The sequence below is a fragment of the Narcine bancroftii genome, chromosome 1, assembly GCF_036971445.1.
Source record: "Narcine bancroftii isolate sNarBan1 chromosome 1, sNarBan1.hap1, whole genome shotgun sequence".
In the NCBI taxonomy this organism is placed as follows: Eukaryota; Metazoa; Chordata; class Chondrichthyes; order Torpediniformes; family Narcinidae; genus Narcine; species Narcine bancroftii.
In genome coordinates this window covers 19,054,662-19,072,246 of record NC_091469.1, presented here as the reverse complement: position 1 = coordinate 19,072,246, position 17,585 = coordinate 19,054,662, and the positions used below count along the sequence as shown (strand labels likewise).

The 17,585-nt window shown below is 38.6% G+C and overlaps 2 protein-coding genes across 11 annotated transcripts in view; one reads left to right on the top strand and one right to left on the bottom strand.

The window, feature by feature from the left end:
- Positions 1–17,585, top strand: part of LOC138755360 (multiple PDZ domain protein) — a 199,200-nt gene that overhangs the window by 142,451 nt on the left and 39,164 nt on the right. For all 10 annotated transcript variants that reach the window (XM_069921206.1, XM_069921259.1, XM_069921198.1 and 7 more), the window contains 5 exons: positions 860–951; positions 2,229–2,310; positions 4,274–4,354; positions 9,847–9,939; positions 11,975–12,049. In XM_069921206.1, coding sequence (XP_069777307.1) covers positions 860–951; positions 2,229–2,310; positions 4,274–4,354; positions 9,847–9,939; positions 11,975–12,049 — 423 coding nt within the window. The remainder of the gene's footprint in view (positions 1–859; positions 952–2,228; positions 2,311–4,273; positions 4,355–9,846; positions 9,940–11,974; positions 12,050–17,585) is intronic.
- LOC138755386 (leucine rich adaptor protein 1-like) overlaps positions 6,498–17,585 on the bottom strand; it is a 322,011-nt gene continuing 310,923 nt past the window's right edge. The window contains exon 4 of the mRNA XM_069921285.1: positions 6,498–6,534. Within this exon, the coding sequence (XP_069777386.1) occupies positions 6,513–6,534 (22 nt within the window). The 3' untranslated portion in view covers positions 6,498–6,512. The remainder of the gene's footprint in view (positions 6,535–17,585) is intronic.

Genomic DNA, 17,585 nt, shown 5'->3' with positions numbered 1-17,585 from the left:
GCGTCACAAAGATATGGACCTGCTATTTATGTAATTTAGTTATCAATCTTCAAATGGATCATGTGTGTTTTCTTCTTTGATAATTCCTTCAAAAGATAAAACTAAGCATCTTGCTCAATGTGTTTTTTAAAAAATTCTGTGTGTTACTTTGTATTTTTATTAGTTTTAAGCATTCTATTGTCAGCAGGCCAGAAATCATTCTACATTCTGTAACATTGCAGTTATCCTGGTTGAAATCTTGTTTAGTCCTGTTCATTGTAATTGTAATTGGTTGTTTTCTTCAGGGATTCTCATGCAACAGATTTGTTTCCCCCATTAAATTTCCCCTCCCACACATAAAACATGATGAACTAGGATAATTTCACAGGTCAAAACTTTTCAGTTAGAAGCCAGTATGAAAGGAAGTCAGGCAATTGTACATCTCTAAGAACATAATATTGGAAAATAAGAGCAGGAGTAGGTCACTCAGCCTCACTAGCGTAACCTACCATTCGACGTGATGAGGCTTTTCTGTCTTTGGCCTCATCTCTTCAATTCAAGTTTCCTGTAGCCCCTCAAGTTTCCTGTAGCCCTTATCTGTCGAAGTTTGCCTTCAAACTCATATTGTACCTTAACTAGGAGTTGATTTATTCCACACATATAATTTGGAAGCAAATTATCCTGATTTTCCATGATTTATTGATTAGATTTAATATATGACAAGATTGTGAATGGTTCACCATGTCTTGACACTTAATGATATAGTTTTCTCATTCCTAAAATTCCAATCATTTCTTTTGTGTTTATTTGACACTTGACAAATATCCGATCCTGAAAAAAACAAAATGTAAATTTATAACATGATTTGCTTTACTTACAGATAAATGGGCAGTTACTGTATGGACGTAGCCATCAAAATGCTTCTTCAATAATCAAAGGTGCTCCTTCAAAAGTGAAAATTATTTTTATCAGGTGTGGCTGATTTTTCTGCATTGTTTATATTTTCTATAAGTGACAAACTATTAATTGACATGCAGACACCTAAAAATATTATGTTAAGTCACATTGGTTGTAACTTAGTACCATGAAAATTGGGATATGGCATCAATATCTTTGTTTTAAATTGATATTCCTTCAATTGGTATCTTGGAGAAACGATTGCTGTGGATACACGATGCTTTGATATTGTTTGGGGATCATTGTTTGTGAATACATATGGTGTAGCAAGTTGGTACAATACCATGAATTGTGGCAGACAACATATTCCTTAAGCTGTGTGCTTCTATCTGCTATAACTATACACAATAACCAAAGCAACATCAATAAGCACAGAACACTTATTTGACATTAGCTATATTATTTTGGAATTGCAAACTCCCATAACATACCCCATCTTTAAGTTGCAATATGAACAGTGCGTGCAATAATGGGCCCCCTCAACAACGGTAACTCTAAGAATTATCAGTTCCTTATGCTGCTGAATTTTTTAGCTATAATTCTTAGAGTCTAACTGGAAACCTCAACTTGCTGATTCACAGTTGAGAGTGCTATCAACTAAACGCTATGTATAAACTCGAATATACAAGAGAGAGATTTCTCTATCTATAATGTTGTTGAAGGTTATAGAAGGGCAGCACAGTTGGTGTAACAGTTAGCACAACGCCTTTGGAGCGTCTGCAATTGGGACCGGACCTTGGTTCTGTAAAGAGTTTGTTCATTCTCCCCGTATCTGTGTTGGATTTCTCCAGGGGCCCCGGTTTCCTTCCACTGTTCAAAAACGTAGGGCAGCACAGAATTGTGGGCTGAATGTCCACATTTTTAAAAATTAAATTTTAAAAATCAGAAAAATCAAAGGACTTTATCCCTGGCTGATTGTGTTCCCTTAGATCAGGGGTGGCCAACCTTTTCATTTTTAATTTAGACAACCAGCATGGTTATAGGCTATTTCAGCCCACGATTTCATACCAGGTGTGTAGGTTAATTGGGCGGTGTGGATTTGTGGGCCAAAATAGCTTATTACCGTGCTGTATGTCTAAATTAAAAATTAAGTGGTTGGCCACTCTTGTCTTAGATCATTTTCCTGAAAATAGTGTATGCTTTAACTTAAAACTTTATGCTTCCCAAATCTAACTGGAAGAGATCACACAAATACATTTTCCTTGACAGAAATAGGGACAGCTTTAATAATTAAAACAAAATGATTTCAACCCTATTTTATTATATCACTAGTGTTTTCATTTCTCTTACAGAAGCACAGATGCTGTTAACCAAATGGCAGTCAGTCCTGTAAAATCACTTGACTTCACATCCACTTCAGGAACCCAGCAGGAGGTAGAAATAATAACCAAATTTGTTCTTCGATATTGTGATCATCCGAAAGCTGCTTTTTGGTTCTCTATGATAATGTTTCACTTGATTAATGTAAAACTTCTGTGTGCAGACTAACCATATCATTTTTAGAGTTAAAAAATATTAGTACAAAGTTCTGTCATGGTCATACAGCATAGAATTTGGTATTTCAGTCCTCTATGTCCATGCTGACTATTAAGTACACATCTATACTGATCCTATTTATCAGCATTTGGTCCATAGCCTTCTCTGGGTTTTGATTCAAGTGTTCATCCATATACTATTTTAACATTGTGAGAGTGTGGCCTTCTGCCACTCTCTTAGGCAGTGTGCTCCTGTTGCGTTGGACTTTATTGGAGCAAGATCTCACTAAGAAGCTGTTGTTGTTGCAGTGCATGACCACCTTGTTAAAAGAATTCATGCACAGGCATCTTCCACACTGCAGAAATGGAGTGGAAGCAAGTTATCTTCAACCCTGCAAACATCCATTGAGTGAAAAACATTTCCTCTGATCCTCCTCACTGTAAATTTATGCTCAGGACACATTATTGGGTAAAGTTCTTCATTATCCATTCCATCTTTGCTCTCTTAATGTATACCTCTATCAGGTACCTCCTCTGCTGGAAGGGAAACAAACCCAACCTCTCTAGTCTCTCCTCATAACTGAAAAGTTCTATCCCAAGTAATATCTTGGTAAAGTTTGCACTCTCCATTGTGATCACACGCTTCCTTTTGTGTGGAGAGCTGAAATACAGAGCTGTGATCTACTTAAATTTTCATAAAGTTGTACTATAGCTTCTATGCACTTGGTCTCTAATGAAGGTCAGCATCTTGTAACCCTTTTTTATCAACTTATCTCTCTATGCGTCCACCTTTAGGGATCTGTGGACTTGTACACCAAGGTCCTTATGTTCCTCAATGCTCCCTACAGTCCTGTCAGTCAATGTGTATGTTCTACTGTTATTAGATCTCCCAAAGTGCTTCACCTCACACTTATCAGGATTAAATTTCATCTGCCATTACTCCAGCTAATTAATAATTCTGTAACCTAAAACTATCCTAAATCCATCCACAGCTCCATCAACTTTTTTCCAAATAACTGTATTAGATTAGCAGTTAGCACAAGCCTGTTACAGAGGCGATGACTGGGATTCAAATCCACTGTTGTCTTTCAGGCGTCTGTATGTTCTCTCTGTGGGTTTCCTCCAGGTGTTCTGGTTTCCTTCCATCATTCACAATGTACCGGGGATTCAAAGTCAGTTGGATGTAATTGGGTGTTATGGGCTCGTGGGCCAGAAGGGCCTATTGCAGTGATGTATATCTAAATTAAAATTAAATTCATTGGCCTTTACTTAACTGGCTTATCCCTGCTGTTCGACTTGATAAAGGTCTGACATGAATTTCAAGATGAAATATAAAAAAATTATATATGTTAATTAATGTGTCACAATCACTCTTCATAAATAATGATATATAGCTAAATCATACCTTTGGCTTTCACGGCTATGACATTGCAAGAAATATTTATGAAGTTGATTGGACTTTATCTCATTGAAAGTCAAGAGGTTATAATAATATTCACATTGATTCTATAAAATTCTATTACTAAGAAAGAATTGGTTTAAGTAGTGCTGATAACAGGACTTTATTTAACTTGAAGATGTAAGGTTACCAGAACTGAAATGAAAGGCCCATGAGAACCCAAAAAGAGACAACATGTTTCTGCCTATCTGTGACAATATACATGTGCTTGGAGAAAAAGGCTGAGCTTTTTGGGCATGGAGATGATAGAATGATAAAGCATGTAATAAACAATACTTTCTGAATGTCTACAGCTATAGTTGTTCAATGATAAGTTCAGAGAGCACACTCTTTGTAACTCGTATAGTAATATTTGAATATGTTATAAATAGTAGAAATTATGATTTCTAATTTAATTTTCCAGAAAGATTCGGGTACATCTCTGTTTCAAGTTGGAAATAATCCAACTTTATTTAAGAATACTCAGGATGTTCTACTTACTAAGGTATGTTTCTTGGTATTTACGTTGTCTTTGCAAAACTGGACAAACAATTTTAGATGTGCAAAAAATGAATAAAATAATGCTTGGTGCTAACAGATCCTCCTTTTCTTTGTAATGCTGTACTCTGTAAATAGTGCTGTATGGAAGTTGAAATAACCTGTTAGCCTGTTCACAGAAGGATCCTTCTCAGTGTACAAGATGTTTCATGAGAAATAATCTAAAAACATGAAAATAACAAGACGACTGTATATTTTGGTGTATAATTTGTCTTGAAACCCTCAAAAATGGGAGGTTTACTTGTATGCCAGCTACATTTTGGAGACCTTAAATTCAACTCATAAAACCGTTCAATGTCGATTCGGCATATAATTCAACCCTAGAAAGAACAAAAAAAAACGACTACAATTTTTCATGCAACTAGCATAACAAAATGTTTTATTGAAAAAAAACATTTAGAATCCTTCGAGATCCTTTTTAAGTTATAACCTTATTTCTATAATGGTTGGGAATAAGACAGGTTCCCTCAGATAAAATTTTAAAAATAGCTGGGAACAGGACATACATCTTTCAATTCCTGAACAAACTTGGAATGTAATTTTCAATTTGGTTAACACCTCTTCTTTATGTGCCTGCCACTCTCATACAATTTAAAGTAGTCTATCGGCCTCACATGTGCATTGTCAAACTATCATGTTTTTATGTGGATATATCTCTTCATTGTGATAAATACAACAATGGAGATACTTCATTAATTTATATGTTCTTGACATGCCATAGAAGTATTTCACACTTTTTCTGCACTATTTAGAGTTAATTTTAAACCAAATCTATTAATGGCTTTATTTGCTATTGTTGGAGAGTGACATAACATTATCAACATCTGAGCTACATGTATTAGCTTTTATTTCTCTTATGGCTACACAGTCGGTGTTACTCAGATGGAGGGATGTTACCCCACCTCATCATGCTCAATGGTTATGTGATGTCATGTCATGTTTAAACTTAGAGAAGATTAGAAGCTCAATTTCCGATTTAAATTTTAAAACACTATGGGGACCCTTTTTGAATTAGTTTGTTATGAGGTAGAAATGTTGACTAATGAGGTAATTTATCACATGATAAGAATTCTGTCTTTTTTTTGGCAAAACAGCTTCTTTCTTGGGTTTAGATTTTCATTTTATTTTATATAATAAAAAAAATAATATTAATAGAATATAATTAATCTGTTTGATTAAAATATGCAGTATCTTGGATGAAATGATATAATTTAAGTGTAATGTATCTTTATGAATTTTAACATATATCAATATGTACTCTGTATTTTCAGATGTGAAATTTCAATGTTAATAAAAAATAATGAAAAAGAAAGAATCCTTCAAAATCACTATCACCGCTGAGGCAAAGATTTTGGCAAGCACATCCATTGTCTTACTGTTTAAACAGTCATCATACGGATCCCAGTCTGTATCTGATGAGGCAGCTTCAGTTTCGTCATCATTATCTCACAATAAATCATCTTCCATACCATCAATCATACAAAAGATACCATACTTTTTAAAATGGTTTTATTACAGTCTCTACTTTCACTTTATCTCATGCTCTGAACACAGAGTCACACAGCACATCAAGCGATGCAGCACACATTGGCCCACTTTTTGCAAACAATTTTTCTGCACTCGACATCCACACATTCCACTATTTTTTTATTTAAAAAAAAATTACACTATGAACCATATCAATCAAAATATATACAAACATTTCCCTCTTAAATATACACAGTGGCATTTTCTCCCCTTTTTCCCCCCCTACCTTCCCTCCCCCCTTCCCACCCTCCTCCAAACCCATTAAAAGTTCAACATATACAATACAATAAACCCATTAAACAATGTCATCACGCAATGAAAATAAACAAGAAAATTGTGTCATCTACTTTTACATACTGGGTCAGTTCATTTTGTCTTCTTCTCATTTTATCATTTTAGGGGGTGGAGGTCCGAGGCAAGCCCTCTCTGTTGTGTTCCATGTACGGTTCCCAAATTTGTTCAAATAAGTTACTTTATTTTTTAAATTATATGTTATTTTTTTTCCAATGGAATACATTTATTCACTTCTATGCATCATTGCTGCACTCTCAGGCTCTCTTCTGATTTCCAAGTTGACATTATACAAACATGTACATCAAGCTATAAGAGAAGGAAAATGATGAAATAAGCTATAAACCCAAACAAAAGTGGGAAAAAGATTTAAACATAAAGTTAAAAAATGAAATATGGGAAAAGTTATGCTCTGGAACTATGAACAATATAATAAACACGAGGTTATGCATGATACAATATAATTGGTTACACAGGCTATATATCATGACCCAAAAGTTAAATAAATGGGATCCAACATTATCAGATAGATGTTTTCACTCTAAGAAAGAAATGGGAACAACAGTACATGCAATTTGGGCATGTGAGAAAGTGAAAAAGTTTTGGGAAGATCTAAATCTAGTATTAAATAAAATCACAAAAAGCAACATACCAAAAAATCCAGAGATCTTTCTTCTAAGTAATATAAGAAGTAAAGAATTAGCCCTCAAACTGGATGAAGCGCAAAAAAAGATTTATTATGATAGCCTTAGCTGTAGCAAAAAAATGCACACATTCCATTTTTGATCCATATGGACTTTGAATGGCTTGTTCAAGCATACATCTAGAGGTTGCATTAGAGACGTCAAACCACCCGGAATAACCATCATGTAAGCATTATTTAATGCTAATCTACTTTTAGTGTTCTCAGTTAAGTGGCTACGAAACATATCCCAGACCAACAAACTCTGCTCCTGTATAAACCACCTGGCCACCTGTTTGCATTTGAAGATTTCCATGAGATTTAACTTCATCCTGTCAGCCATGCATGATAACACCTCCATAAGCCTAGTCCTTTTATGGCCTGCACTTCTGGCTTGCACAGTTTTCACACCTTTACATTCCACTGTTCTATTGCCTATCATGTCAAAATTCATTGGGTTTCATCCATATTTCCAATATTTGCCATTTCTATTACTTTTAACTTAAAACTTGCTTTATACTTTTGATGTTTTGCTGAAGCCTCTATGATAACAACCACTTCAGCTGACACCCAACAGCTCAGTCATGACAATTTTTGGGGGGTTGACTTATGCAACTGATAAATAATAAAACCATGAAAATGAGGCTGAAAATGGGGACCCGACTTATCTGAAGGTTGACGTATATGCCAAAATATATGGTATTTGAAATTCTTTAAATACCCTGATGTAATTGAACAAAAAACTACAGCTAAGCCAACTGCTACAGCAGAAGTTAACATTTCAGATTTTATATAATTTTGCAGTTCATTACAATAGACCATTAATTTGAAGCATGTAAGGTGCATTTTGTTTAAACTGGATGGCAAATTCTTGGACATAGCGAATTTTGCAAAGGGCAAGATGAGTATTAATCAGAAGTTTGGACATCCAGGAGCTTTTCTTTTTCACACAAATTCTCCATCTGGATGCCACCTTGGTTCTTGGGCTTGCTTTCAGGTGCAATATCTACAGAGCAGGAACAAATATGCAGCTTGAGGCTGGGACAATGAGAGCCCAAGTGATGGGGGAAGGGAGAATGTTCTAATCTTGCAAGGGATTGCTCTGATTGACAATTCCCTCAGTGCAAGTTCTGCACCAGGAGGAAGTGGAATAAAAAAATAAGGATTTCAAAGGAGTTCTCCTCCTACTAGCCCTCAAGGATTGGTGAGAAGACACCTTTTTAATGAGGCAAGGCTTCCTATGGCTGAGGATATATTGTCTATCTGGGTTAAATCTGGAAGTCACCAAATACAAGACACAAAGCCTCATGGTGTATGTTTTCATCACGGGAAGGCTGATTAGTTAACATTTTGCCAGCCTACCTGTTCAGCCTAACAGAGAACATTTAAGATTGATCTTGAAATGTTCAGTAATATCCATTTCATCTCTTTTCCACTAAAATGACAGGCAATTATTTTGTGACACTGCCAGAATTTGTTATCCATCCTTCATTGAGTGTTAGTCACAATACTGGGTTTGCATCACAGAAGGCAGTCTGGGAAGGGTGAGAACTTGTTATTCCCTTCTAGCAGTGTCAAATCTATTTGCACCTTGACTTTGCCCATTATCCCTCAATAGTAAACATTATGGAAATTAGATGACAATGAAAGATGGTGGTGCAGCTGTAGTGCTGTAGCAGCAGCGCTGTCACTGGCGCAGACCCGCTAGGAGTGAGGAGGTGGAGATGCAGTGTTCATGTGGGGTTCAGCTCTCCAGTCAACTGCTGTCATCTCCGCACAGCCTTTGAACGGCCCGCTGAGGGAGCCAACGATGGTTTTATTTGAAATCCTGCGACTGTGGGTCTGCACCCAAGATGGCAACACCTATTAATCGGCAGCAGCCACAAGGGGCTGCAGACTCTGGAGAAGCAGAGGACTGGAGCAGGGCACCAGAGGATGGGAAGATCACTTCCCACCCCCATCTGAGGAGAAGTGCAGGAGACAACCTGCAGGGATGGTGACCATTGCAGCGGACCAGTGAGGGGGCACGGCTGCTGAGGGACCAGTAGATGCGGCGGGCTGCTGGTGACTTGAGGCGAAGAACCCACAGAAGCTGTGGGCTGCAAACGACTGCTTTCGGGAGGCTCGCACTGGAGACTGGCTCGAACTGGTTGGAGGGATACCAGGTATCGGAACCGGGATGCAAAGAGGTGCCAAGAGTGTTGAAGGGATCCTGACCGTGTTAGAGGTTTGGATCTGGAGCTTGGATTGCCAATGGTTTGAACTGGACTCTGTGGCTGTGGGGGCTGCGGAGGAAAATCTTTTGACACTCAGTGATTCTGGGAGGGGGGGGGGGTCTTTATTTTGCTTCTTTCTATAAGGCAACCTGTAAGAGGCACTCAGGCAATTTCTGTCAGTGGCAAATCTGCCTTGCAGCAGGCAAAAAGAAATTTCATGTAATATGACACTGTTTTATTACTATGATAATAAATTGAATCTTGTTGAGAAAGATTAATCTGATGGTGGCATGGTTAATGTAGATATTAGCACATTATTACAGTCCCAGCGACCCAGGTTTAATCCAGCTCTGCCTGTAATGAGTTTGGATGTTCTTCCCATATTCCATGGGTTTCCTCTGGGTGGTCTGGTTTCCTCCCACCATCCAAAACATATGGGAGTTTGGGTATTTGGGCACACACAATGTTGTATGTCTAATTTAATTTTTTTTTAAATAATGACAAGAAATTGTTTCAACTTTATTTTTCCTGACAGATGAAAATTATACCAGAATGTTATTTTTTTGTTCATTAGTGGTTACTAAATTGGGTGATAAGTCCGACTGTACCGATTTTTCATGAAAATAATAACCATCCTTAATATTTCTACTTCAAAATTAGGAGGAAAGGATTTTTGTCTAGATATATGACTTGAATGCCAAGTATTTTATTTGACTTGTGCAGGATCAAAGTGGACTAGGAATTGCAATTAGTGAAGAGAGTACAAATGATGGAGTGGTTATCAAGAATCTAACAGAAAATGGAACAGCATCAAAGGTACGTTGGAAGAAGGATGTATCAGGATCAATTTAAAGAACACTTCAACAGTGCACCTCAAAGCACATTACACCAAATGGAGATCATGAAACCCAGGTTACACAGACAGCAATGTGGCAAATTACTGAAATTCTTTCAGTGATGTCAATTGAAGGCTGAAATTTTCCAACCTCCCTTGTTCATCTTTGAAATAGTTCCATGAAAATTTCTAGATTCTTCAATAAAGTAACAGTTGTTATAGCCTTCTTTGTGCTCAAGACTGAGTTCAAGGCCTTGAAGCCAACACCTTGTAACTCAGTTGAAAATATAATGACTTTAATGATTAGTTGATTTGCTGGTATAGCCACGCTGCTTATGCAAACTTAACTCATATCCTGGGTGTAAAAACTGCTTGATGCTCGTATCAATTAAAAATGTATAATTTCATTAATTGATCCATTAATTTCCTTGAGTAGACTGAGAGATATAGTTGTGAACTGAACTATTTTAAGTAGAAGTTACATTATTAATTGCAAAATTCTGAAGTAGCATTGCCCTCAGTTGGGGGTTGATAGGGACATTGATTTTTTTTTTTAATTTTTTATTTTTCACACCATAAATCACATTAGCCATGATATACACTATTTCTTTTTCACACATATACAGTGACTTTTTCTCCCCCCACCCCCCCCCCCTCATCCATTTTAGGTATACAATCTAGGTTGCATTAAGCCAGTCAGACAATGTTGTCATTCAACAAAATAACACCAGAAATTCTACTGAGTCCATTCTTTTCTTTCCTTCTCCTTCCATCAACTTAGGTAATGTTTGTCCCCGGTAGGTTTTCGCTATTGTATTAAGGGTGACTCCTATCAGAGGAATTGAGAACAACAATAGAGCCTTGACACCACAAAATTTAACAAAAGTTTATGATATGCAAGCTATTGTTGCACTCAGAGTTGGCAGATGTTAGAGGATAATTGTGGGGAAAATGAGGGTTTCAGAGAGGTATTACTGTGAGGAGCATCATGGGAGTAGGTTGACCAGATGATGGGGAATGAAGAAGATGAGGAAATAACTGCATAGACTGAGAACAGCAGTTGGCAGATGTTAGAGGATAATTGTGGGGAAAATGAGGGTTTCAGAGAGGTATTACTGTGAGGAGCATCATGGGAGTAGGTTGACCAGATGATGGGGAATGAAGAAGATGAGGAAATAACTGCATAGACTGAGAACAGCAGTTGGCAGATGTTAGAGGATAATTGTGGGGAAAATGAGGGTTTCAGAGAGGTATTACTGTGAGGAGCATCATGGGAGTAGGTTGACCAGATGATGGGGAATGAAGAAGATGAGGAAATAACTGCATAGACTGAGAACAGCAGTTGGCAGATGTTAGAGGATAATTGTGGGGAAAATGAGGGTTTCAGAGAGGTATTACTGTGAGGAGCATCATGGGAGTAGGTTGACCAGATGATGGGGAATGAAGAAGATGAGGAAATAACTGCATAGACTGAGAACAGCAGTTGGCAGATGTTAGAGGATAATTGTGGGGAAAATGAGGGTTTCAGAGAGGTATTACTGTGAGGAGCATCATGGGAGTAGGTTGACCAGATGATGGGGAATGAAGAAGATGAGGAAATAACTGCATAGCCTGAGAATAGCAACAATGTGGGTAGGTGGGAGCAATCACGATGAAAGATAACGTTACCACAAACCCCTCAAAGAAGATAGATGGGTGAACATCCTGGCTGCACCCTAGTCAGATGTGGAGCCCTTCACAAAATGCAAATAAGGCCTCAGTCCTCCAAGCAATGCCTGCTTCACTGTGCCTGCCTTTAATCATTAGATCTTCATCCATGCAGTGCAATCTTATCCAAACATTGATATCACAACTCTGTCCTGTGTATGTCTATTGTACCAGAGAAAACAAGGAATTAAATTCCAGCAGTATGTGTGATAAAATGCCCTAATGTAACACACAAAAATGATGAACTGAGCTAACAAATTTCTAGGCATGTATTTTTTTTCATTAATTAATAGATTTGTGTTTTTACAGGATGGAAGGGTTAAAGTTGGTGATCGAATCTTGGCAGTGGATGATGAACCTGTTATAGGTCACCCTATAGAAAAGGTACATTAAATACTGCATTGTACTTGCACTATAATTATTTTTTTCCTACTGTTTTATCCTAATACTATTTTGTCGTATTATTGTTCAGAAATATGGTACAAGTTAATTTGGTTTTAATTTTGCAGCCTCTGTTGAATAGATTGTTAATAATAAGTAGCTGAAACTCAACTTGTAGGCTTCAGGAAAAAAAAATGTTTTTTATTTGCTTTCAACCATTTCCTTGAAGGATTGACCATTTGAGATATGCCTTCCACCATCACTTTTGCACCATGATAGACGTATGTTCCATCTGCTAAAGTAATCTGTCCTTGGTCAGTAATTCCTAAATTCATCCTGTCACTAAGAGTGGCATCTACCATCTTCAAATCCCTTGAATAGTGACTAATTTTGGAACTCTATCACCATTCCTTCATTGTTTGATCTAAACATTAGAATTCTGTACAGAAGTACTTTCACCAGAGAGATGAGAGCAATTTAAAACAATGACATGACTATCGCTGCAGCAAGTAAGACATTCATTTCATCAGTACATTATACTTGTGTAAATGACACTCTCATTTCGATGGCTCACGACCATTTTCTTCATGGCCATTAGGCAATAAATGCTGGTCTTCTACATCTAACAAATTTAAAATCTCTTCAATTTGTTCTTTTAAAGGAATGCATCACCATTATGATTCACAGTTTTGATCTCATGTCAAATTTAATTGTATTATATTCATCTCTGAGGGAGCCACTACTTCCATTTCCATGTCTATCTGAGTCCCAGTGCATGTAGTTGATCAAATGGTGGCATCTTCTCTAAGTTCTTAACTGTCTGTCTACTCGAAGAGTTGGATATCCCTCAATGTTTAGCACCAGTGCAGTCTTAAAATGACTATTGCAGTTTCTTCTCTTTCAGTTGTAGAGCTATAAACTACTAAACATACCAATGTTTGAAATAATAAATATTGAGCATATCAATGACAATTTCTCAAAGTTATACCTCATCACTTCAATTTTCAGCAAAATAACATTTGCTTTAAAAAAATGCTAACACGAACATTAACAAATGGGTCTTTTTAATACAATGTATCCACACATATTTGAGCGTAGCACATTAGTACAGCTAGTGTGGTTTCTGCCTCACAGAATCAGAGACCTCGGTTTATTCCTGTCCTTCACTTCTGCCTTTGTGCAGTTTGCACCTTCTCCTTTGACTGCGAGTTTTCCCTGGGTGATCTAGTTTCCTCCGTGTGCTAAAGATTTGCGTATAAATTTTAATGACTGGTGGAATCTGGGAAAAATGTTGGGAATTTGGAGGATTTCCAAGGAGAATGCGCTGAAATGGCCTCCTATAAGTTAGTAAGGAAATTTACTCACAATCCAAACCAATCATGATCGTCCATCTTAAGTTAATAAACACCATTTTGACATAATTTTAATTTTCCTTATGTTGAATATAGCTGATTTTATCATGGTATCCAAATTCTTAAAAGTTATAAATTTAGTTCATGTGTGAATCATTGGATTAATATTTGATATTGATTTGAAAATACAATGCACTCAAAATAAAAAGAACAGAGTTGACTAAAGCATATAACCAATTATGTGTTTTCTTCCTTATGCAAGAAAGCCCTGAGCAATTGTTGCCTTTTTCTATTCCTGCCTGATTTGTTATTTCAAAATTGCACACTCCCACTAGGTTGTTGATGATAAAGGAGAGTTGATTGCATTTTTTTAACATGCAACAGGAGGTTAAAGAAAAGCAGATGTTAATAATTGTCCCAGCCTCATGTCAGTGATTGAATAGAGCAGCAAAAAAAAACTCATTTAGTTAGTCAAGAGGTATGATTTGTGGAATTTAATAGCAAGGGTTGATTTCAATTTCAGTCTCCATTTCCAGGTCACTCAGCCAAATTCAAGATATTGTTTAGACATCAGGCAGGTTCTCGGCACTGCTTCAACATTTTGCAAATATCTTTGATCACCACACCTTTACATCATCCTTAGAGCTCCTAAACTGCTCTTTTGCAGTAATATTCCTTTTAGTTAAGTCATAGAAACTCTGCTTCTTTGTTCCCCTCACAAGTTGTGTATCTCTTTCTCTGTACCTTCATCACTGTAGAGTGACACATTTCAGGGGTCTGTGGCCACTGGAATCACAGTGGACACGACACGCAAGGCATTTTTAGAGTGCTATCAAAAGAATTTACTCTTAAAAACCCGCACAATCTTCAAAAGCCCGAATCAAATGCCCAACATGCACTGACATCACATAGCCGGTTCGATGCCTTCTGGGAGTTGTAGTGCCACCATAGCATCGCTATACATTTCCCCCTTCTACCCCCCACCCCCCTCCAGAACTGCTAGAAGGTTTGTCTGTCTTTTAGGTGGTTGACATCGGCGACAAAATGTTAGCTGCTGCAGTATGGAAAACTTGTCCACATAAGCTGGTTTAAGCCTGTCAGTAATGAAAGACTGTGGCTTCCCTCCAATGTCAAAATATGGGTCGACCTAGTTTGTCTGATTATCCTTCAAGATCCTTTGTAAGGTGTCTGAAAAAGACAACAATTGCTCAGGGTTTTCTTGCATAAGGAAGAAAACACATAGTTGACCCAGTGTTCCCCTATGGATGAAGACATATTTGCAGTTTTTGAGGTCTTCGGGCACAAAGGAAGAGTGTTTTTTGTGAGAAGATGGTGGTATAGGGGTCAATTTTCCTATGGTCTCCCTTAGCCTGGTCAACAGTTCCCTAGGATCATCGCTGGAGTTGGAATGGTAGGGAACAAACTCCCCTGAAACCACCAACAGTGTGCCATACACGAGCTCCGCAGATGAAGCTTGGTCCTCTTTTGGAGTTGTTCTAATGCCCAGTAATACCCAGCACAGCTCATCAGCTCAGTTCAAGCTGTCTAACCAAGCCATCAAGGCTGACTTGAGATGTCAATGAAATCTTTCCACCATTCCATTAGCCTGGGGATGATAGGCATTTGCATGATGCACTGAGCAAGCGAGACAAGGCCATCCACAATGAGGAAGTAAATTGGGGTCCTCTATCCGAAGTAACATGCACCAGTAAACCAAAACAAGACACCCAGCCACTGAGGAACGCCCAAGCACAAGTGTCTGCAGTAGCATCTACCATAGGCATGGCCTCGGGCTATTGTGTAAACCTGTCTATTACTGTAAAAATATAACAGTATCCTCTTGAAACAGGAATCAGACCAACAATGACCATGTGGACATGAGCAAACTGATGAGTAACTGCTGGGAAGGACTGCAGTGGTGCTTTAGTATGCCGCTGAACCTTTGGTTTACGGCAGGCACTGCAGGACCTCGCCATTCGCGTAATATTTTTTTAAGACTGTCCAACACAAACCTGCCGGAAACCACACGAACGGTCGATCTATTCAATGGATGTGAGAGACCATGCACAGAGTTGAATACTTGACGTTTCCATGACGCCAGGACTACTGGGCTTAGGTGTCCTGTTGATATATCACAGAAGAGTAGTTTGCCACGAATTCCAAACTGGACATCCTTCAATTGTAGGTTCGTGATTTCATTAGTCTCATGATGATGTTCTTCGGCCGCGGCCAAAGCTATATAGTCAATTCCTTGATCTACAGACAAAACCTTGAGTGGAGCAGAAAGAGACAGTGCATCAGCTACTATATTGTCTTTTCCAGATATATGTGGAAAATTCTGACTCCACTCCAGAATCAAGGTTAGCTCGACCTCTTAGAATCGCAGTACATTTAAATATGCCACCATACAAGTTACAAAGCATCAATCACTCATTCACTGAAGTGTCCAAAAGAATGGCCATATATGAAGTGTCCCCTTCCAAACTTAACTCATTTCACAATATTGTCCATTGACCATAAAGCTCTACAACAAAACCCTGGAAAATGTACACCTTCCTTGCATTATCACAGGAGTCATATCTCAGCACCCATGTGAAAATGTTCAGCTTAAATTGCCTTTAAAATCCCTTTCCCTCAGCTTAACCATGTTCCCCTTTGTTTTTGACATTCAGATTTCAGATTTATTGTCGGAGTGCATACATGGTATTGCGTACAATCCTGAGATTCTTTTGTCTAACATGAATCAATGATTAGGCTAGGTACCCTATCTGTACCTCTGAGAATTCATTCTCCCTATAATTAAAGTTCTCTAATCCAGGACTCCAATTGTTCTGGTCAATTTCCTCTATCTTCTCCCTAGCACAACCATATACTTCCTTTTAGACTGGTGAGCAGAACTATACAAACAAGTATGGTCTTGCCTCTTTTGTAAAGTTGCAAAATAATGTTTCAAGTTTTATATTTTATCCCCTAACCCACACATGTCAAACTCTGGCCCGCGGGCCAAATTTGGCCGCGATATAATTATATTTGGCCCGCAAGAGCATTTCAATAATGTATTAGAGGTGGCCCGCTGGCCGCCGTGCAAGTATAGCGTATGCACAGCTAATACTATAAATCCCAGAATGCATTGGCGTCAGCCCGCTAATCGCCCCCACCTCCTCTGTTTACGTTGCAGGGTCTCACCGTGGACTCTGGTTTTGGGGCCTGGCCGGTGTCAGGGGAAGCCAAGGCCGCTTCCTAGCGCACGGAACCGGAGGCCTCAGGTCTGACCTCGCCAGGACAGTTGCCCACTCCCCCTCCCTGCCGCAGGCCGACCGACTCACGGTGACAGGGCCGCTGATCCGCCGACATGCCCCCGCAATGTCGTGTCCCCCCGCCCTCCCCCCCACCGCAGCGCGGCCTGGCTGGTGTCAGGGGAAGCCAAGGCCGCTTCCCAGCGCCCGGAACCGGAGGCCTCGGCCCTGACCTCGCCAGGACCGTTGCCCACTCCCCCTCCCTGCCGCAGGCCAACCCGCGACTCACGGTGACGGGTCCGCTAATCCGCCGAGATGCCGCCCTGCAGCGAGAGCCGATGCCCCCGCACTGTCGTTGTCCAACCCGATCACCCGCAAACCCCACCCTCCAGCACAAAGGCCTGAGTAAGTATTATGAACTTTAATCTCAGGATAAAATGATCTTCCAATAGTTTCATGTCACAGTGATAAATATATTCCTGGTTAAAAATGGCCCTGCACCTGGATACAAGCTCATTAGGCATAAAACTTGAAAAGTGTGTAAATCAAAGGATATCTGTACCAATGAAAAAAGGGCATGGCAAATAACCCTGCTAGAGTTCATGTCCACAATCAGTCACCCATTTGATTGTTTCAGGAATCATGTTATTCTCCCACATTCTCTATAGCCCTCAGATTTTACTATTCGACGGCACACTAGCAACATTTGACAAATCCTCTATAGAGAAATATTATTTATTGAATATTTTATTTCTCATTTGTTAATGCTTCTGGAAAGAGTTTATCCAAAACTATTATTAAACATTTATTTTAATAAGAAAAAGTTTAATATTACATATGTTGAAAGAAGAGAAAACATGCAGATGTTGTTCTGCCCTCGACATAGTCCAAGTTTTTAATTTTGGCCCTCCGTGAATTTGAGTTTGACACCCCTGCCCTAACCTATGAAGG